The 21,590-nt window shown below is 36.9% G+C and overlaps 1 protein-coding gene across 3 annotated transcripts; it reads left to right on the plus strand.

Annotated features, from left to right (window-relative positions):
- The first annotated feature begins 989 nt into the window (after window positions 1-989).
- LOC137495529 (uncharacterized) lies at window positions 990-11,647 on the plus strand. Of its 3 annotated transcripts, none has more exons than XM_087254662.1 (6): window positions 990-1,094; window positions 1,179-1,248; window positions 6,172-6,313; window positions 8,616-8,752; window positions 8,872-8,973; window positions 11,173-11,647. In XM_087254662.1, the coding sequence occupies exons 3-6, from the start codon at window positions 6,242-6,244 to the stop codon at window positions 11,207-11,209; spliced, it is 348 nt and encodes a 115-aa protein (XP_087110788.1). In that variant the 5' UTR covers window positions 990-1,094; window positions 1,179-1,248; window positions 6,172-6,241; the 3' UTR covers window positions 11,210-11,647. The 3 variants fall into 3 exon arrangements, 2 of the variants coding, with proteins under 2 accessions (XP_087110788.1, XP_087110789.1); XM_087254663.1 differs by having other exon boundaries at window positions 1,027-1,094; window positions 8,619-8,752; XR_015492054.1 differs by lacking the exons at window positions 990-1,094; window positions 1,179-1,248; window positions 6,172-6,313 and adding an exon at window positions 4,301-4,393 and having other exon boundaries at window positions 8,619-8,752.
- The last annotated feature ends 9,943 nt before the right edge of the window (window positions 11,648-21,590 follow it).

Genomic DNA, 21,590 nt, shown 5'->3' on the forward strand with positions numbered 1-21,590 from the left:
AATCAGCTTGACCAGCCTGGTTTAAGCTTGACATAGCTGGTTTTGGCTGGGCTCCTAGCCTGGCTAATCTGGTCAAGCTGGTTTTAGCTGGTCATCTCCCAGCCTGACCAGCTAAGACCAGTCTGGAAATGGCTGAAAACCAGCCTGGAAATGGCCAAAACCCCTCTCAAACCAGCCTGGTCGACCAGCTAAAACCAGCCAACCAGCCTAGGCTGGTTTAAGCTGTTTTTTTCAGCAGGGAAATTATGCAGCATATATTTTTATACCCTTTTAGCTGCAACGCAGTACTGGGAAACGCCCATACACATTAATTCGAGCACACTACAGCCAATTTAGTGTATTCAGCTGAGTTATAGTGTTTTGGAGCACCTGGAGGAAACCTACACGAACACAGGGAGAACATGCAAACTCCACACAGAAATGCCAACTGACCCTGCTGGGACTCAAACCAGTGACCTTCTTGAGAGGAGAAAATGCTAACCAATGAACCACTGTGTCACCAAGTAATAATTAATTCATCATTATTATTATCATTATCATTATTATTAGCTTAGCATTTAAATAATCATACTTTTCTGTCAGCTGAGGGTAAAACGTGTTTAAATCTCATTTCCAGTGCACTTAGCCTCACGTCAGAGTGTGACTCATCTGCTGTGCATTCAGGATGTGCTTTCCTCCTGGACTCTTTAAATATAGTTGATCCAAATATATCTGTGCGAAAAGGATTTTGCACAGAGCATTTATCAAACAAATCCATATGCCACGCATCAAAGACACTTCAACGTCCTCAGGCTGTGAATCATTCCCGAAAGTTTCCACAAGATGACACTCTTTCTCCAAAATTAGAATCGCTAGCTTGTGTGCTGTTGAATGAAGAAGATCCAACATGAAGTGATGCTGCATCCGAAATCGCCCCCTATTGCCTTATCCAATATTCCCTATTCCACTAATATAGTCTACTTAAGAGTAAATGAAAACGAGTGCACTAAAGAGATGACGTTTTATGCTTTGGTTGCTAAATCCCTCAAACTGATTAAATGTTTCTTGGTCAGACCTTGTGATACAGAAGTTATCAGTTAGCGAGCTGTCTCTAAGTAATGAAACAAATTAATTTGATTTATTATGTATACAAACGTTACTTTAATTTAATCATAATTTATTTTCAAATGCACTGACAGGATTCCGCTGTGGCCGCCATCTTGTGGTCAGACGCAGAACTTCATTCAACGCACGAACACTGCATTATAGGTATTTTCTAGCCATTGAGTGTAACTTGGACCAAAGTCCATTTAAGACAAGTCTGTGGTCATCTTTGCACTTGGGCATGTAAGTGCAAGTAACAAGATCTCTTTGAATAGGAGACTTCATTGACATCATTTGCCAAGCTCACGATTAAATTATATGCTGAAAAAAACTGCTTAAACCAGCCTAGGCTGGTTGGTTGGTTTTAGCTGATGAACCAGCTGGTTTTAGAGGGGTTTTGGCCACTTCCAGGCTGATTTCCAGCCTATTTGGGATCACCAATGAACAACAACTGTCTCTTATCTGTTTTTGAACGTTTGAATCAAATAAAAAAAACTGATTGTTGTCACTGTAAGAAGAAATAATTTACTTAATATTACACATTATCATCCTGAATAAACCCAGCAGCACAATGTCATAAGACGATATTAGGTTAGATTTAAGTTGTGATGTCAGGTGACCAAAATGCAATGCCAACATCCACACAACATCAAGCTGTAACATCATTAGCCGTTTACATTTGTTTAATTTTAGGATGGATGTTGGACATTGATGTTGGCCTGAAATTCGGTTTTGACGTCAAATGGATTTTCATTTCCAATGCCGTTTTGTCGTTCATTTCTGATATTAGTGTATAACATCAGTCGGACATCAAAGTAATTTCCAACTTTATGCTTGTCTATATATGTATATTGGACGTCTCCTTTTGATCATTGAATAGATGTTTCGAATATGTCTTTAGGACAAGGATGTTCCAACTCGGTATTGGAGGGCCGGTGTCTTGCAGAGTTTAGCTCCAACTCTAATCAAGCACACCTGCTTATTGATTTCTAGTAATCTTGAAAACACTGATTAGCATGTTCAGGTGTGTTTGATTAGTGCTGGAGCTAAACTATGCAGGACACTAGCCCTCCATGACTGAGTTTGCCCACCCTAATATGCTAATATGCGCTATAATTGTATCTTGAATATCTTATTCATTCTTTGAGTGGAACAAAGTATAGATATCCTTAAAACTAACAATCTGAAACTAACGTCCACATGTTTTATTTTAATTTAAGAGGATTATTAAAAGTAAGTCAATTAAATTTAATTTAAGGCCCTTAAAAGTTGTTTTAAATGCTAGTTTACAAGCTATTAATGTTTGTATCAATATGCTAGTTTAATCTGAAAAAATTTCATCTGCAAACATTGGGATGCTGTTTAGTTTATGAAATCGAAAATCCTGCTAGACTTGACTTAATGTAGCTTTGTTTACTGCAGTAACTAGAGTAAACACCTGCTAATAAGCATTTTTATTCAGTGGGCCTATATGAATAATCTTTTTGTTTAAGATTAGTTTCTTACAAGCATTAATTTTCCTTCGCATTAGTCTTTTTATTCATCAGGGGTTGCCACAGCGGAATGAACAGCCAAAATATCAGGCATATATTTTACACAGCAGATGCCCTTCCAGCTGCAATCCAGTACTGTGAAACACCCACGCAGTCCCACTTTCAAACTCATACACCACAGCCAATTTTGCTCATCCAATTCACCTATAGCGCATGTCTTTGAACTGGAGGAAACCAAAGCACCTGGAGGAAAACATGGGGAGAATGTTCCACACAGAAATGCCAACTGGCCCAGCCAGGACTTGAACTGGGGATCTTCTTGTTTTGAGGCGACAGTTCTAACCACTGAGCCATTGTGTCACCCTTCTTACATCTGTATTTAGTAAATATACTGTAAGTCAAAATGTCGCCAGTGTTACCTGTTGAAACCTGAAGTGGGGAGGAGCTCTAAATGTATGATGTATGGAAAGAGTGTTAAAACAGTCTTAAACAATGTTGAATCTGATTCCTGTATACTTGAAACGGCTGTTCCCTCAATCAGTGCACTATATAAGATATACAGGACAAACCTTTTAATATAAAAGTTTAGTAAACAAAGGCAATTACAAATCATAGGGAAAAAAAAAGATAGAGGACCAGATGTCATTTAGTTGACTTGAAACTTTACAAGTGTGCGTTAAATTAAATTAAATTAAAATGTAATTTGATGTAATCTCTCTTAGAAGCAAAAGCATCAGCGGGAGCGGGTGGAGTAATCAGATTGGCTGTGAGGAAAAACCCTGAAAGCTCTTTTTTCACCAAACACAGGCTATTCAAGATCAGATCTCCGGGGTGGAACTCACGAGGAAACGATTTAATATAATGCTTCCTGACCCAGAATGTAATATAAAAATGTCTCTGAGGTTTCAAGGCACCTTGGCCTATTAAATGGCTTACGTAACAGAGCAATTCAATCAAACATTAAAACCTCACTTAAAAAGGCGATAGGGTTACTACAGCTGATGACTTTCAAAGACATCTATTCTAATATTGTAAGATTATTTTTCGTGACCTGATGTAAAAGAAGAAATGTACTACAAAACATTATACTCAAGAACTGAATGTTTTAGGACAGTTTCATTTATTTTGATAAATGCACTTAGCTGTATTTTAGAGTGTTTGCACTTCAAAGTGCTTGTTTGCTCTAAGATCAGAGTTTTATGTATTTATGTGTTCATTCTTTTGGAAAAGCATACTGTCGAATGCATTTATGATAACTAAAATATGCTTAAATGTAATATAATAACCTATTTGTTTTATCGATTAGCAATTAAAAAGTTGGGCGACACAGTTTCCGAGTTTGCATGTTCTTCTCATGTTGGGTTTCCCCCACAGTTCGAAGACATGTGCTATAGGTGAATTAGGTGAACTAAATTCGCCGTAGTGTGTTTGTGTATGAGTGTCTATAGATGTTTCCCATTACTGGGTTGCAGCTGGAAAGGCATCCGCTGTGTAAAACATATGCTGGATAAATTGGCAGTTCATTCTGCTGTGGTGACCCCTGACAAATAAAGGGACTACACTAAAGGAATATGAATGAATGAATGTAATATAATAACATATTTGTGATTATAGATTAGCAATTAAGAAGTTACAATTTAGCTTTGTACATTTAAAATACATTACGTTTTTAAGAACTCAATAATGATTTATATTTTGAAGAATGTTAGAAACCGGTAACCATTGACATTAGGAAAAACAAAAACTATATGGAAGACCATGATTACCAGTTTCCAACATTTTTCAAAATATCTTCCTTTGAGTGTGACAACTGAAAGGTGAGTAAATAATGACAATTAGAGGTGAACTATCCCTTTAACAGTGCGATGAAGGTGTGGGATTATCTTAATTGAAATATTAGCTTCCAACCAAAATGTGCTCAATCAGACCACAAGATGGCGCCGTGATTCAACTAGACATTTTGTGTTGTGGTTCGGTAAAACCCCAAACTGGCAGCACATAACACTTATGCTCTCAAAAGCCTGTTAATTGTCAGTTTATAAAATATCTAGTATCAAAAATAATGGCATGCAGTTCCATATAGTGTTACTATCGTGAAAATAGATAAAAACATACTGATAGAACAGATACAGATTGTGGAGAAATTTGATGTTTGTGTTTATTAGAGAATTTGCTCATCTGCAGTATGTCCATTGGACGTCTCCTTTCGGACATTAAAAAACGAATAATGTCTTTAAGATGTTCAACGCTCTTTAAAATACACCCGGGCTAATATGTATACTTTAACTAAACCTGATGAGACATCTGAACTGCCTAAGCTAACTGAGTGTATTAAAGATGTTATGACTGGATGACCAACAATTTTCTTCTCTTAAACTCCGACAAAACAGAATTATTACTTATTGGACCTAAATCCTGTACACAGCAGATCTCACAACTCAACCTGCAATTAGAGGGATACAAAGTTAGTGTTCGCTCTACTATAAAAGACGTGGTGTCAGACTAGACAGCAATTTAACTTTTGAAAATCATATATCACGTCACAAAAACTGCCTTCTTTCATGAGAAATATCGCTAAGTTACAAAGTATGCTATCCATCTCAGATGCAGAAAAACTAGTCCATGCTTTCATGACTTCAAGGCTGGATTACTGAAATGCTCTGTTTGCTGGCTGCCCAGCATTCTCTATTAATAAACTTCAGCTAAATGCAGCTGCCAGAGTTCTTACCAGGTCTAGAAAATATGATCATATCACCCCGATTGTATCCTCCTTACACTGGCTGCCTGTTAAGTTAAGTAGTAAATTTAAAATATTGCTTCTTACCTATAAAGCTTTAAATAATCTAGCTCCTGTTTATCTAACCAACCTTCTGTCTCGCTACAATCTAACCTGAAAACTGAACTGACAGTTTCAATTTACTATGATCGTCTATATGAAGCTGCCTTGACACAATCTACATTGTGCAGGCGCTTTACAAATAAAGGTGAATTGAATAGGATAATACATGCTATAATTGTGTCATGAATATTTTTCTGATCACTTTTTTCAATAGAACAAAATTTATCATTAAAAATTCACAGTTAAAGCATCAATACCCTGTCAAATTATTTTACAACAGCATCGTTGATATTTATGACATAATAGGACATTTAATGACATATTTCATCTAGTACCACTGTAGTTGAGGTCATGAAAAATATTAGTGACGTTGTTATAAAATTCAGGACACAATCAAAATGGCCGACATTCATGTTTATGACAGATTTATGACGTTGTGTTGTCTTGTTAACGTCAAGTTCTCATAACAAAGACATCTCAAACATCAGCTTTGCATTTATAATGACATAACTGAACTAATAACATTTTGTCCTGAAACTGCAGAAATTCTCATTTATATTCAAAACATGACATGACATAGTTATAAAGGTTTAAGCAGTTATTTAAAGTTTATTAAGTGGCCTAATCTAAAGCGTTAACAAATCATTTAAAGGTGATCCAACTGTTCACTTTTTACTCTGCTCTCAAAGCACTACAAAAAAGTGTGAGTTGTGCTCATATCTTTACCTTTTTGCTTTTTTTTCCCTAACCTCGCAGCTGAGCATTGGATGTACATATCCGCCTGGAGGAATGCCCAGGGGCTTCTGAAACTAATTTTGAACTCACGATGTACTGCCTTCTTTTTTTACTGGTTGAAAGCATCAGCACTAAGGATAGAGGCCTAATTTACTTGCACAGAGTGAGTCGAACTCAGCATCTTATGCATGCTTAAATCATATTTAGCATCTTTGCACTTTTGTATAGCTCTCGCACATGCATTTTCTTTATAGATCAAACATGCATTGTTTTACATACTCAGCCAAATGTTGAACAGTGTCAAAATCAATTCAGAAAACATAAAGAGCTCAGTCTCAGCTAGATTCCCTAAGAGTTCATGGTCAAATCAGCTCCATTGACACACCAAAATCATCATTAATCTAAGACTTCAACAAACGTGGCCTCAAAAGAGCTTCAAATCATCGCAAAGACAACAAGACTAAAGGTTTCAGCTAAAGAAAATCAAACAGTACACTGTTAACAACAGAATTTAGCTCTAATATGAAAGGAATTTTACTGTATATTTACAGTAAGCATACAATACCGTAAATGCATGTACAGCAAGATAAATTGTACTGTAGGACAAATTAATCAAATAGTAAAATGTTAAGAAATTTAGTAAATTACACACAATTTATCTGTAATATGAAATGGTTTTACTGTATCACAGCTATGCGATGTGTCATTGTAAAGTTGCATTCTAAAAAATATAATCTTTGGCGTCATTAAAACATTAATTATTAAACAATTGTTGTAAATCGAAAGACAGTAAAAAAATAAAAAGAGCATGAAACCTAGCCAATCATATAGTAAATACAGCAATTTACCGTTTGTACTGCTTTACAGTGAATATATAAATGAACAATAATTTATTTTAAAGAGAACTTATTTCATGAAAATATATTGAGATGGTGAGAAGACTAACAATACTGTATATTTACAGTAAGTATACAATACCGTAATGCATGGACAGCAAGATAAAAGGTACTGTAGGAAAAACTAATCGAACAGTACACTGTTAAGAATTGTTGTAAATTGCACACAATTTAACAATAATATGAATTGGTTTTACTCTATCACAGTTATGTGATGTGTTACTGTAAAGTTGTTTTCTGAAAAATATCCTCTAGAGCATTATTAAAACATTAGTTATTAAAAATTTGTTGTAAATCTAAAGACAGTAACAAAGTTAAAAGAGCATGAAACCTATCCAATCATATAGGCAATACAGTAATTTACCGTTTGCACTGCTTTACAGTAAATATATAAATGAACGATAATTTATTTTAAAGAGAACTTATTTTATGAAAATATATTAAGTATGTGAGAAGACTAAAATACTGTATATTTACAGTAAGTATACAATACCGTAATTCATGTACAGCAAGATAAATGGTACTGTAGGAAAAATGAATCGAACAGTACACTGTTAAAAATTTGAGAAAATTACACACAATTTATCTGTAATATAAATTGGATTTACTCTATCACAGCTATGCAACTTGTTACTGTAAAGTTGTTTTCTGGAAAATATGCTCTTGGGCATCAGTAAAACATTAGTTATTAAACATTTGTTGTAAATCGAAAGACAGTAAAAAAATAAACAAAAAGAGCATGAAACCTGGTCAATCATATAGGAAATACAATAATTTACCGTTTGGACTGCTCTACAGTAAATGTATAAATAATTTTAAAGAGAATTTGTTTTATGGAAATATATTGAGAAGGTGAGAAGACTAAAAATACTTTATATTTACAGTAAGTATACAGTACCGTAAATGCTATACAGCAAGATTAATTGTACACTGTTAAGGATTTTTGTAAATTACATGCAATTTAACTCTATCACAGCTATGCAATATGTTACTGTAAAGTTGCATTCTGGAAAATATCCTCTTGGGCATCATTAAAACATTAGTTTTGATATGTTGTGAATCAAAAGACAGTAAAAAATAAAAAGACATTGAAACCTGGCCAATCATTGGAAATACGGTAACTTACAGTTTGAATTGCTTTACAGTAAATAGATAAACTAACAATGGATTAAATGCTTTTTTTATGAAAACTTAATTGAGAAGGTGAAAACACTAAATAAATACTGTATATTTACAGTAAGGATACAGTACTGTAATGCATGTACAGCAAGATAAATTGTATAGTAAATATTAACACAGTCTCTTTTCTATAAGTTTGATTTACAGTAAATTGACTATATTTACTGTAGTTATTGTAAATACTGCAAGTTACTGTAAATTCCTTCATGTTCCTTTAGCTTAGTCTCTATTTTAGAGGTCACCACAGCGGAATGAACCATCAACTATTCCAGCATATGTTTTATGCAGCGGATACCCTTCCAGCTTCAACCCAATGCTGTGAAAGTTACTGTAAATTCTACAGGAAATTGTTAACAGTGCAATAATCCAAAACGTGTGAATATGCATCAGCAGAACACTGAGACATGGAAAAAGGTGCAGGAAATGAGTAAAGAAGCAGTGAGAGGCAAAGAAATATGCATGAAGTACTTGAGAAGCAAATGCAAGCGCTCCACAGGGCCACGAAAGAACAGCAACAGGAGCACCAGGTATGTAAATGAATGTTGTCTGGAAAAAGCGAATGTTCTTACCTAGACAAATGAAGAACTCAAGCATGAGCACCTTAAATGCTGTTATAGTAATGCAATATAAATGTGCACTTACACAGGACAGTGGCGCGTCCGTGGAGCGGAAGAGATGTGCTCATGTGGCTGACACAACTGAGGAATAATTGCCTGTCTTTCCTAGACAGAAGCAAAAGTGTGGCAGTGTGAGTTTTGCTGCAGAGCCAAATGTTCCTCCTTAAAGCCTCAAGAGGGCAGGATTGAGTCAGCAATCCTGATTTAGGCGCTGTACTGTACATGCTGAAGAAATGTGGACTTGAGATACCACACCCATTTGTGCTGATTTAACATCCCTGAACCACTAAACTACTCATAAATGTCCATTTTTGGAAACAGAGATTTATACAGCATGAAGACACTTTCTGTTCATGTATATTTTGTTAGGGCAGAAGGATATTTGGCAGAGATAGAATTTGATAAGCTGGAATCTGAGGGTTTAAAAAAATCTACTGAGAAAATCACCGTTGATGTTAAATAAAAAATAAAAACTTTCCCCTACAGAAAAATCCAGCTTTAACCAGCCAAGGCTGGTTGGCTGGTCGACCAGCCTGGTTTTAGAGGAGTTTTGGCCATTTGCAGGCTGGTTTCCAGCCATTTCCAGCCTGGTCTTAGCTGGTCAGGCTAGGAGATGACCAGCTAAAACGAGCTTGACCAACCTAGCCAGGCTGAGAGTCCAGCCAAAACCAGCTATGTCCAGCTTAAACCAGGCTGGTCAAGCTGGTTTTAGCTGGATTTAGCTGGTCATTTTCCAGCCTGACCAGCTAAGATCAGGCTGGAAATGGCTGGAAACCCCTCTAAAACCAGGCTGGTTAACCAGCTAAAACCAGCCAACCATCCTAGGCTGGTTTAAGCTGGAGTTTTCAGCAGGGTTATAAGAGGTTTAAACACAGTTGTGAGGCATATAACAATCCTCTAATGGTAAAAATTCTATTTTTTATAATCACACTTCATAAAAAGAGTCTGCAGAAACACTTACTGACATTCTCTCTTTGTATATGTCATCGGATGGGGAAAGTCCTGCCCATTACTGACGATCTCTCCCTTATTAGCATAGACAGACGTGAGTGAAAAGCATCCTTCTGTCAGTAGAGTTTTGTGCAACGCCAGTTCATTCTGATTACGTACTCCTATATACATTTCTGGAGAGAGCAAAATACGTCCCAGGAGCTAGTTTGCAGTTTTTGTGAAATCCATCAGAGGCCGCTGTGTACACTTTTTCACATCTCAAATTTCTCTCACGAGTGTCATTCGTGCATGTAAATCCACCAGAGGCCGCAACCGACTGATCCCCCTACCCGCCTCCTTCCCTAAACTCAACCAATAGTGTTTTAAAAAGCACGATTGACCCACCCACCCCCTTCCCTAAATCCAACACGGTGTTTTAAAAAGCAAAAAAGAAAAACCCTCGCCTGATTTTTACCACATTTTCAGATTTTACCACATTCTCACTCTGTTATTGACTTGTTTATTTTATTTGTTGGCTTCTGTTTTTGTGTTACCTGCTTTCTGGAACTGTTCTTTATTAAATACCTTGTTGTCGCAGTCAACTCCACTCAGCGTTTCAAGTCTGTTGATGTACATGTCGAGCTACCGGTCAACACAATCTCACTGCAATTCATAACTTTTTGATTTAGTGGCTAATTCGTATGAATTCATACGATCTAATTCGAACAATTTAGTACGACTTGCTCATCCCCCAATGACGGTTGGGTTTAGGGGTGGGGTAAGGTGCCACGCCTCCTTTTTAAAATCATACAATTTCATACGACTGAACTCGTACAAATTCGTACGAATTAGCCACTAAACTGGCAAAAAGTAAAGTACTTATGTTTTCTCGTGAGATCAGGCTGGATAAACTGGTAAAAGCAGGAAAGCCATCCATATGGATGTAAGCAGTCAGCTGTTAAGTGCAAAAAAGAACTGCATCATACCGCCATGTAGCATTAATTTTAAATATGAAATACAACCATACGTAGCTCTGGCTACATAATTTGCGCTCTCCAGAAATGTATACAGGGCTACGTTTTCAGAATGAGTCTATGCTGGTTTTTATGCGTTATCTGCCAAAGATAATGTCAGCGACTATTATTATAAATGTTGAGTTTTGGGATGGGCAAATGAACTCCGTAGTCTCCATAGATGACCTGTAGATGACAGAGTTAATTCAACTCATTTTAAAAAAGAGTTTCAGTGTTGAAGGTAATTTAGCTGTATTTCAGTTAATGTAGATCACTTTTAGTATCACCACAGTGCTATGTGTGATTTCTATGCTTGATTCCTTCTTCTCAGCTGTAATCTGTGTGTCCTTTGATTCAGACACATCTGTTGCGCTTGTGATCCAGCAGATGTGAGCAGGTGTGGCGGGTTTCAGACGGGTGCTGAAGCTGGCAGATTAGCCTGAAAACACTCTGGCGGCTCACAGAAACAGAAGTGGAGGCTCTCAGGAAGACAGCCAGAGCTTCAGACACACACATGGATGATGATGAGACGGCCTGGCTGAGAATCACACACCAAAAAGTGGCTCACAGGCACCAACAGCCTCCCGGACAGAACATCTGAGGGGCCCAAACTCCAAACCAAAGTGGAGTGCCCTGCAAAAAAAAAATAGGATTACAGATGAGAAACACAAAGAGGACTAGGACCTCACTGAGACGTTACATAATTTGTGATAGAAATATAGCGTGTGATGCTTATTTTAGATATGTGACTGTGTGCTGGGCTGAAGTAACAGTTAACCAGCAAACAAAGCTGTGCATTGTTCAATAAATGAACCATAGTCATACATGTAGCCTATTATACATGAAATAAAAATATTGTCACAAAACAAATCTAAATTACAACGTTTTATTCGAAATTCAGAAGTGTTACTAGACCTATACTATTTGAATTACCTTGCAAAATCAATGTGCTAAGCGTGTGTTTATTAGATAACCCATCACCACACAATTCCGTCATTGTTCTTAGCCTGTTTGTAGGGTATAGACTCATAGTCTGTGGTAGATTTACAGACTGCAAATGTATGTCTGTCTCCTCTATTAATGAAATTTGTAGTAGAGTGAACAGCCAGCGGCTCCACGCGTACACATTTCCCTGGCATAGATCCAGCTCTCTCTGTGGCCTACAGCACAGCGCCCTCTTCAGGAAAACTCAGGCTGTGCTCCACTGGTTTGAGTCCTGCAAACAGTAAGTAATGGAAGACCTGTAATGATGATGATATATTACTAGTGCACCAGCTGGCTTCCAGAAGTAAAAACTCGATTCATTTTCTCCACAGGGAATTGGATTTTTTAAAAGAACTTATAGCCAGCATTTTAAATCCAGGGCTACTGTGAGCCAGGGTGCTGAAAATGTTACATTCATTCATTCATTTTCCTTCTTCTTAGTTTCTTATATATCAGGGGTCACCACAGCAGAGTGAACCGCCTACTATTACGGCATGTTTTACGCAGCGGGTGTTCTTCCAGCTGCAACTCAGTACTGGGAAACACCCGTACACTAGTTGCCGGTTCATTTTGCTGTGGTGACCCCTGATAAATAAAGAAACTAAGCCGAAGGACAATAAATGAATGGATATTACTTTTCCATAGATATAATTATTTATTATGATTTATATTATAATTAATCTTCACAGGAAACAATCAGCAGCTTTTCATTTTTAAAATAACCCTTTTTTTTTCGTGGGGACCCAAAAATGTTCCCACAACAAGTTAATAAATGATGACTATAGCTATGGTTGTGGCCAAATTTGGTCCCAACAGCATGACAAATACAAGAAACGCAGACATATATAGACCTTTTTCTTGGCAGCTGCATGGAGAGCACTAGCGACCAGCGTCTTCAGGTAGAATGTTTAGAACTTTTGTTTACAGCGTTTTCAACTGGTAATTTGCGCTCCGAAAGTATATCGTTTTGCATGGATTACGTAGTGTTTTTGTGACAAGTGTGTGTTAACGCCGTTATAATCTGTCAGATGTGATTTAATCGTGAGACAAAAACATTCTCCTAGTTCACGTGTCTGCGTCAGACATGCAGTTTGTGTTTCCCCGGCTTGTCAGCTGTTAGCTCACCGGCTCTAACACACGCACGCACGCAATCCGCTTGTTAAGTGGTGACGTGTGTAATACTGTTTCCACGTCAAAGCCACCATTCATTTGAGTTGAGAAATCACTCGTTTATGCTCACTTTTTATTTATATCACACATTAAAGTTAATTTTACATAAAGACAGTGTACACAACAATCTCTGGGCCTGCTGCATAACAAATAGGCTACCAACATTTTTTTTAATTTATTAAAAAATGAATCACTTTCTAGCCCTTGGATATTAGGCATGGACATATATATTGCGATTGTGATTTTCGAAAGTATTAAATCGCTTTGTAGACGTTCTTTATTACCATTTCATGGGTCTCCCAATTCAGTTGAATAGAGCGCTTGGACCCGGAAGCCGCTTCGCATGACGTACTTTAACAAGCGGATACTGCATTATAGAGCAAACCAGATTACTTGCATGAAACTTAACAGGTAACGTTATGTAAGTCATTCAATATACAAAAATGACCAATAAAAGTTTTACTGACACACTGCTGGCTGATTTGCTGTTGATTCTAATCGCGAGCCGTTTATGTTTCATTAGTGTGTTGTATTCACCACGGTTTTTGTATTTCTGTCATTTCAAAATGTCACCTTATTTTCACTTTGTCACATAAATCAGTGTGTTTGTGAGACAGTACAGTAGGCTACGTGTGAGCTGTTGGATTGGTTATATATTTGAAAGAAAGAGAAACTGTTAACTTAGCGATGACAAAGCTTCATTTAAACAGCAGAAGATGCCGTCTGACAACGAGGGGAAAATACCTCACAGCAGCTGTTTTCAATAACATTAGATCACATTTGTTAAATGATCTACTCAGAACACCCTAGCAACTGCATAGCAACCGCCTAGCAACCACTCAGAATACCCTAGCTACACCTTAACAACTACCTGGAACACTTTAGCAACTAACTAGCAACACCTTAGCATCCGCCTAGCAACAACTCAGAACAACATAGCAACGCCTTAGCAACCACTCAGAACTTCCTATCATCCGCCTAGTGAGAAACACACCAATCTCTATGCCAACTGTTTTAAACGTCCTTTAAACTACTTTAATTATTTCAACTTTTAAAACTACTTCAAACTTTCAGACGAGGCTTTCTCAAGACACCATAAGGTTTGTCTACAAACTTTACTTTTCTAGTTTCATTAAGTGCACCATCTCGTGCTTTTGTCTTTATGTTTGATTTTCACATATTTAAGGTTGAAACACAGCCTACGTGCCCAATGTGCTGAAAAAACTGGGCATGCTCTAATGTACACACACATACACGTATAAAAAAAGATTCTGTTACATTTACATTATAAAGGCTGTAATCAGATTGCAGATGCATTTAGTGAATATGGGGGTTACTAGCAGGATATATAAGGAATTGATATTTATAATCAGGTTCTATAAAGAAGGTATTATGTTAGCAGTGGCAGAACCTGATTATCACATCAGTGTGCTGATTATCACATGTGCAGCTGGCAGCTTTCACAAACCCCATGCCGATCCTGAGTCAAACACAATCAAGCAGCCAACTCCACTCAGTTCGATGCCTTGTACTGTAAATGTAAAACTGAAATTGCAAAAAAAAACTAATTTAAAAAAAAAAAAAAAAAAAAAGTATTTAAAAAGAAAAGAAACAAAGAATAAATTAGTTTGTTGTTGTATGGAAAATATAAGTCAGTATGTATACTGTACAAACTTTTTTAATTACTGTTAAAATCAGTTAAACTCTGCGGACCCGGTAGTGGGTACTGTCATCGACTTTCGCTTTAAGATTTAAAGGGCTAGCATTGCACCAGACCTCTGTAAGTGGTTTCGTTTGAAAGTGTAGAATCTATATTTTATGCACATATGCATCACTTTGGTTTTTATTCTACTGTACAAAAGTTGTTTACACTTAAATACACAGTATTTTGTATACCCGAGCTGGGTATTGAACATTGGTTCATTTATATATTTTTCATATGACACATGTACAAGTTATAGCTCAAATGAAAGCTCTTGCCGGTGCTCATACGGTTCTAGCATTCTTTTTACTGAAATATATTCACATATCAAACAGTTTCTGAATGAATCGCGGTGTTTCTATGGTGCAGAAGTGAAAACAATACAGTTATGATCACTAAGCAGCCCCAGATAGCACAAACAGCTGTCATCTCTTACCTTATGCTGTGTGCTTCAGGGCCATTTCTCCTCGGTTTTTGAGGTGATGTGCATAAGTAATCCTTTTACATGTCTGACGTGGTCCAAACACAGTGAATTATGTTTGATCAAACAAAAGAATAGTGAAATATGAAAACAATGATTGGTCCCTGTGGCTTGTACAGCACCTCTCATCAGTTGGAATACAGTAACTTTTGCATAGATTATGGTAGAGACATTTTTCTGGTCAAGGAACCACCAAAATTAATTACAGCAGCCTAGACCACACAGAACCTAAAAGGTACACTTTCAAATTTTAGTTAAAAAAAAATACAAAAAGCGCCTCTTTTTAAAGGTGTTTATTATAACACAGACAACATATACAGTTATTTTAAACACTTTCAATAGTGGTTTATGAAAATTCAAAGGGTTTTCTTTAAAATGATAACCACCTTTACTTTCGTGAATTTTTTTTATTTCAAGAGTTCACACTTAGCTGATGATTAATTATAAAGCTTGTTTGGCATGCTGTCCCGGGAGAGAGCCCTGAGCTCATGAGATCCTCGAGCCCAGGGCTCCCTCCCGTTGCAAAGCGGGAGGGGAGTTTGAGCTCAGGTAGATCTCGAGAACTCCCCTGCTGTAGCAAGTGAATGCTCTTGAAATTAATTACTAACTAGAAGCGTGTCTATGTTGACAATTTGGATTGTTCAATTGACTTAATTGCATGTTTTTAGGCGGAGGAAACCGGGGAACCCGGGGGAAACCCACGTGAGCACGGGGAGAAGTGCAAAACTCCGCACAGAAATGTCTGCTAGTTTTGGTAAAGCCAGGAACCAGAGACATTCTTGCTGTGAGGCGACAGTGCTAGGCACTGGGCCACAGTGTCACACGTCTAAGAAGGAGGAGTAGGGGAGGAAGGGGGGACTCTTCAAAACGAAGATAGCAATGGAATAAACCCCAGGGTATTTATAGTAGTTTATGAGTCATCTGATTGGATCGTAGTGAATTGGATAATGCGGGTCAGCTGCTAGCAATCATAAGCACGTGATCCTCTCGAAATTTGTTTATACATAAACTTCACTAAAACGTACTTACTTTTTTTAGACCAACTAAAGGCATAATCTTTTTTTGAGTGCACACCACTTTTTGAAAATAAACAACTCTAAAAGAAATAATTTCAACAATAGCCTTAGAAAAACCACCTTGTTGTATTGATCAATACAAAGAATGTATATTGTAGCTTTGTTCAAACAGGCTTTTACTGAATATGCGTTGAGATTAATGTTGCATGACCAGTAATCCACTCTATATGCACCCTGTATAGGGCCATGCATTTTTAAAAATATATTTAGCTGCTTTATTTTCAACACAGGCTTATTTTGAAAACATTACACCATAAACAATTTTAAAGTAACGTAGTTCCGTATGGCTGCATTTCATATGGATGGCTTTTCCACTGTTATCAGTTTGTCCAGTGGCTCACCATGTACATGAGCAGACTTGTGACCTGGAGCGGAGTTGAACATGATGATGAGGTTTGAGTCTGGAAAAAAAAAGACAAAATTAGGTTTGACAAAAGCCGGAAAATAAAATAAACAAGTAGATAACAGGGTGAGAATGTGGAAAAATCTGAAAAGGTGGTAAAAATCAGGGGGCTTTTCTTTTTCTAGATTGCTTTTCAAAACACTGTGGTTAGGGAAGGCGTGGGCTGGTCAATCTGGGCTTTTTTAAACGCTATTGGTTTGGGTTTAGGGAAGGAGAAGGGTGGGGGTCAGTCGACAGCGGCCTCTGGTGGATTTACATAAGAACAGCAGCTGCGAATGGCACTCGCGAGAGAATTTTGAGATCTGAAAAAACGTACACAACGGCCTCTGGTGGATTCGCTGCAAAAAAAAAGAGAAAAACCTAGCTCTTGGGGTGTATTTTGCTCTCTCCAGAGATGTATATAGGACTATGTTTTCAGAATGAGCCTGGATTGACCTTAACCACTCTTAAACCACCAAACCTGTCCCTAACCCTATATTCCACCACGTGTTCTGCAATACATTATGAACACAGTAAGTACATTGTATTTACAGTATGTTTTGATGTAAGTACATAGTAGTTAAAGCCACTTTAAATAAAATGGAGCCGAAAAACTTTTCATTGCACCAATTAAGTAAAAAAATAAATAAACCAAATGATCAACTTTTTAGTTCAAGTTAACTTTCAAATGCAACATTTCCCAGATGCTGCAAAAAACATGATAGATTATACAGAAGTGCAAAACCTTATGCTAATTACCCATAATGCTCGGATGCCACATTTAGCAGTGCTGATTTAAATGCTGATGTTTTTTTTTAACAGGAGGACGAGGGTGGTTTGCAGCCTGAGATTAAGCCAGACGCTTGAAGCACAGATAAAGAGGAAGGGAGGCAAGTGTGATCGCTATTGTGCCGTCATTAATTCTCGTGCACTTACACAGAAAAAGCAGTGGGATGTTCAAGCTCCCACATGTACAGGAAGCAGAGGCAGTGCCAACACACTTATGTAGGGTATGCCATCCTCAAGGAGAAATACTGCAGTGCACCACTTACTGTCTGGCAAATCCGGCATGACACACAGCAGAGGAGGAGACGTGGCAGAAGTGTCTGCATATCACGAGCTTGTTATCTGTGCCTGTCTGTTTTCCTTAGGATGGATGCAGCACTCAGAGTAATTACCCTTGGAGAGTGAGGGGGAGAGAGAGAGAGATCCATAAATGTTGATTGTTAAATGTACAGTTTATTCTTATTATCAATATTTTTACTTTTTATTTAATTATTATCATTATTATTTTATTTCACCTTCTAATTATTTTCACCTTCTCACTATTATCATTAATAATATTACTTCTACTTTTGTCATCATTATTATTATTACTGTTCTGATTTGTTCTCCTGTTATCTCTTCATTATCTTTATTATTAATATTTATACCATTGCCATTATTCAGGTTGTTGTTGTAATAGTAGCGATTGTAGTAGTAGTTTTGGTTGCTGAAGTAGTAGTAGATGTTGTAGTAGTAGTCATTGTTGTATCAGTATCAGTAGTAGTGGACAATGTAGTAGTAGTTTTGTCGTAGTAGACGTTCTAGTAGTAGATGTTGTAGTAGTTGTAGTTGTAGTAGCTGTTGTTTTAGTAGTAAACACTGTAGTAGTAGTCGTTGTAGTAGTGTCAGTAGTAGAAGACTGCAGTAATAGTTGTTATACTGTAGTAGTAGTCGTAGTTGTAGTAGTAGACGTAGTAGTAGTTGCTGTTGTAGCAGTATCAGTAGTTTTTGCTGTAGTAGTAGTCGTTGTTGTAGCAGTAGTCGTTCTAGTAGTAATTGCTGTAGTAGTCGTTGTTGTAGTAGTCGTTGTAGTTGTAGTATTTGTTTTTGTAGTAGTAGACGTAGTAATAGTCGTTGTTGTAATAGTAGTTGTTGTTGTAGTAGTCGTTGTAGTAGTAGTTGTTGTAGCAGTAGTGGTTGTAGTAGTAGTTTTGGTTGCTGAAGTAGTAGTAGATGTTGTAGTAGTAGTCATTGTTGTATTAGTATCAGTAGTAGTGGACAATGTAGTAGTAGTTTTGTCGTAGTAGACGTTCTAGTAGTAGATGTTGTAGTAGTAGTAGTTGTAGTAGCTGTTGTTTTAGTAGTAAACACTGTAGTAGTAGTCGTTGTAGTAGTGTCAGTAGTAGAAGACTGCAGTAGTAGTTGTTATACTGTAGTAGTAGTCGTTGTTGTAGTAGTAGACGTAGAAGTAGTTGCTGTTGTAGCAGTATCAGTAGTTGTTACTGTAGTAGCAGTCGTTGTTGTAGCAGTAGTCGTTCTAGTAGTAATTGCTGTAGTAGTCATTGTTGTAGTAGTCGTTGTAGTTGTAGTATTTGTTTTTGTAGTAGTAGACGTTGTAGTAGTAGTCATTGTTATATGAGTAGTTGTTGTAGTAGTCGTTGTAGTAGTAGTTGTTGTAGCAGTAGTGGTTGTAGTAGTAGTTTTGGTTGCTGAAGTAGTAGTAGATGTTGTAGTAGTTGTCATTGTTGTATCAGTATCAGTAGTAGTGGACAATGTAGTAGTAGTTTTGCAGTAGTAGATGCTGTAATAGTAGTAGTTGTTGTAGTAGCTGTTGTTTTAGTAGTAATGCTGTAGTAGTAGTCGTTGTAGTAGTGTCAGTAGTAGAAGACTGCAGTAGTTGTTGCTGTAGTAGTAGTCGTTGTTGTAACAGTAGTCGTTCTAGTAGTAATTGCTGTAGTAGTCGTTGTAGTTGTAGTATTTGTTTTTGTAGTAGTAGACGTTGTAGTAGTAGTCGTTGTTGTAATAGTAGTTGTTGTAGTAGTCGTAGTAGTAGTTGTTGTAGCAGTAGTGGTTGTAGTAGTAGTTTTGGTTGCTGAAGTAGTAGTAGATGTTGTAGTAGTAGTCATTATTGTATCAGTATCAGTAGTAGTGGACAATGTAGTAGTAGTTTTGTTGTAGTAGACGTTCTAGTAGTAGATGTTGTAGTAGTAGTAATAGTTGTAGTAGCTGTTTTTTTAGTAGTAAACACTGTAGTAGTAGTCGTTGTAGTAGTGTCAGTAGTAGAAGACTGCAGTAGTAGTTGTTATAGTAGTAGTCGTTGTTGTAGTAGTAGACGTAGTAGTAGTTGCTGTTGTAGCAGTATCAGTAGTTTTTGCTGTAGTAGTAGTAGTCGTTGTTGTAGCAGTAGTCGTTCTAGTAGTAATTGCTGTATTAGTCGTTGTTGTAGTAGTCGTTGTAGTTGTAGTATTTGTTTTTGTAGTAGTAGACGTTGTAGTAGTAGTCGTTGTTGTAATAGTAGTTGTTGTAGTAGTCGTTGTAGTAGTAGTTGTTGTAGCAGTAGTGGTTGTAGTAGTAGTTTTGGTTGCTGAAGTAGTAGTAGATGTTGTAGTAGTAGTCATTATTGTATCAGTATCAGTAGTAGTGGACAATGTAGTAGTAGTTTTGTTGTAGTAGACGTTCTAGTAGTAGATGTTGTAGTAGTAGTAATAGTTGTAGTAGCTGTTTTTTTAGTAGTAAACACTGTAGTAGTAGTCGTTGTAGTAGTGTCAGTAGTAGAAGATTGCAGTAGTAGTTGTTATAGTAGTAGTCGTTGTTGTAGTAGTAGACGTAGTAGTAGTTGCTGTTGTAGCAGTATCAGTAGTTGTTGCTGTAGTAGTAGTTGTTGTTGTAGCAGTAGTCGTTCTAGTAGTAGTTGCTGTAGTAGTCGTTGTTGTAGTAGTGTCAGTAGTAGAAGACTGCAGTATTAATTGTTGTAGTAGTAGTCGTTGTTGTAGTAGTAGACATAGTAGTAGTTGCTGTTGTAGCAGTATCAGTAGTTGTTGCTGTAGTAGTCGTTGTTGTAGCAGTAGTCGTTCTAGTAGTAGTTGCTGTAGTAGTTGTTGTTGTAGAAGTAGTATTTATTTTTGTAGTAGTAGACGTTGTAGTAGTAGTTGTTGTTGTAATAGTTGTTGTTGTAGTAGTTGTTGTAGCAGTAGTCGTAGTAGTCGTTGTTGTAGTAGTCGTTGTAGTAGTGGTATTTGTTTTTTTAGTAGTAGATGTTGTAGTAGTAGTCGTTGTTGTAATAGTTGTTGTTGTAGTAGTCGTTGTAGTAGTAAATGTTGTAGCAGTAGTCATTGTAGTAGTAGTTGCTGTAGTAGTCGTAGTAGTAGTAGTCTTTGTTTTTGTAGTAATAGACGTAGTAGTAGTCGTTGTTGTAATCGTAGTCGTTTTTGTAGTAGTCGTTGTAGTAGTAGTTGTTGTAGTAGTAGTCATTGTAGTAGTCGTTGTTGTAGTAGTTGTCGTTGTAGTAGTATCAGTAGTAGTAGACGTAGCAGTAGTAATTGTAATAGTTGCATTTGTTTTGTAGTAGAAAACGTTGTATTAGTAGTCATTTTTGTAGTAGTCATTGTAGTAGTTGTTATTGTAGTAGTATCAGTAATAGTAGATGCTGTAGTAGTAGATGTTGTAGTAGTAGACGTAGTTGTAGACGTAGTAGTAGTCATTGTTGTAGTAGTAGACATTGAAGTAGTAGTCGTTGTTGTAGTAGTTTCAGTAGTAGTAGACATTGTAGTAGTAGTAGTTGTTATAGTTGTAGTTATTGTTGTAGCAGTATCTGTAGCAGTAGATGTTGTAGTAGTAGTCGTTGCTGTAGTAGCAGTCATTGTTGTAGTAGTATCAGCAGTAGTAGTCTTTGTTGTAGCAGTAGTCAATGTAGTAGTCGTTGTTGTAGTAGTATCAGTCATAGTAGACATTGTAGCAGTAGTAGTCGTTGTAGTAGTATTTGTTTTTGTAGTAGTAGACGGTGTAGTAGTAGTTGTAATAGTAGTCATTGTTGTAGAAGTAGTTTTTGTAGTAGTAGTTGTTGTAGTAGTCGATGTAGTAGTAGTCGATGTTGTAGTCGTTGTTGTAGTAGCTGTTGTAGTAGTAGACGTTGTAGTAGTAGTCATTGTAGTAGAATCAGTAGCAGACGCAGCAGTTGTAGTAGTAGTATTTGTTTTTGTATTAATTGTCGCTATTGTAGTAGTCTTTATTGTAGCAGTATCAGTA

This window comes from Danio rerio, chromosome 5 (assembly GCF_052040795.2).
Source record: "Danio rerio strain M-AB ecotype USA chromosome 5, GRCz13ab, whole genome shotgun sequence".
NCBI classification, from domain to species: Eukaryota; Metazoa; Chordata; class Actinopteri; order Cypriniformes; family Danionidae; genus Danio; species Danio rerio.

What these genes read in the sequence shown, in the direction of transcription:
- LOC137495529 (XM_087254662.1), top strand. Translation starts at nt 6,242, where the DNA reads ATGTACTGCCTTCTTTTTTTACTGGTTGAAAGCATCAGCACTAAGGAT. An exon ending in GCCTAATTTACTTGCACAGA is followed by an intron (nt 6,314 to 8,615) that starts GTGAGTCGAACT and finishes AATATGCATCAG; the next exon opens with CAGAACACTGAGACATGGAA. An exon ending in AGAAGCAAAAGTGTGGCAGT is followed by an intron (nt 8,974 to 11,172) that starts GTGAGTTTTGCT and finishes GTGATCCAGCAG; the next exon opens with ATGTGAGCAGGTGTGGCGGG.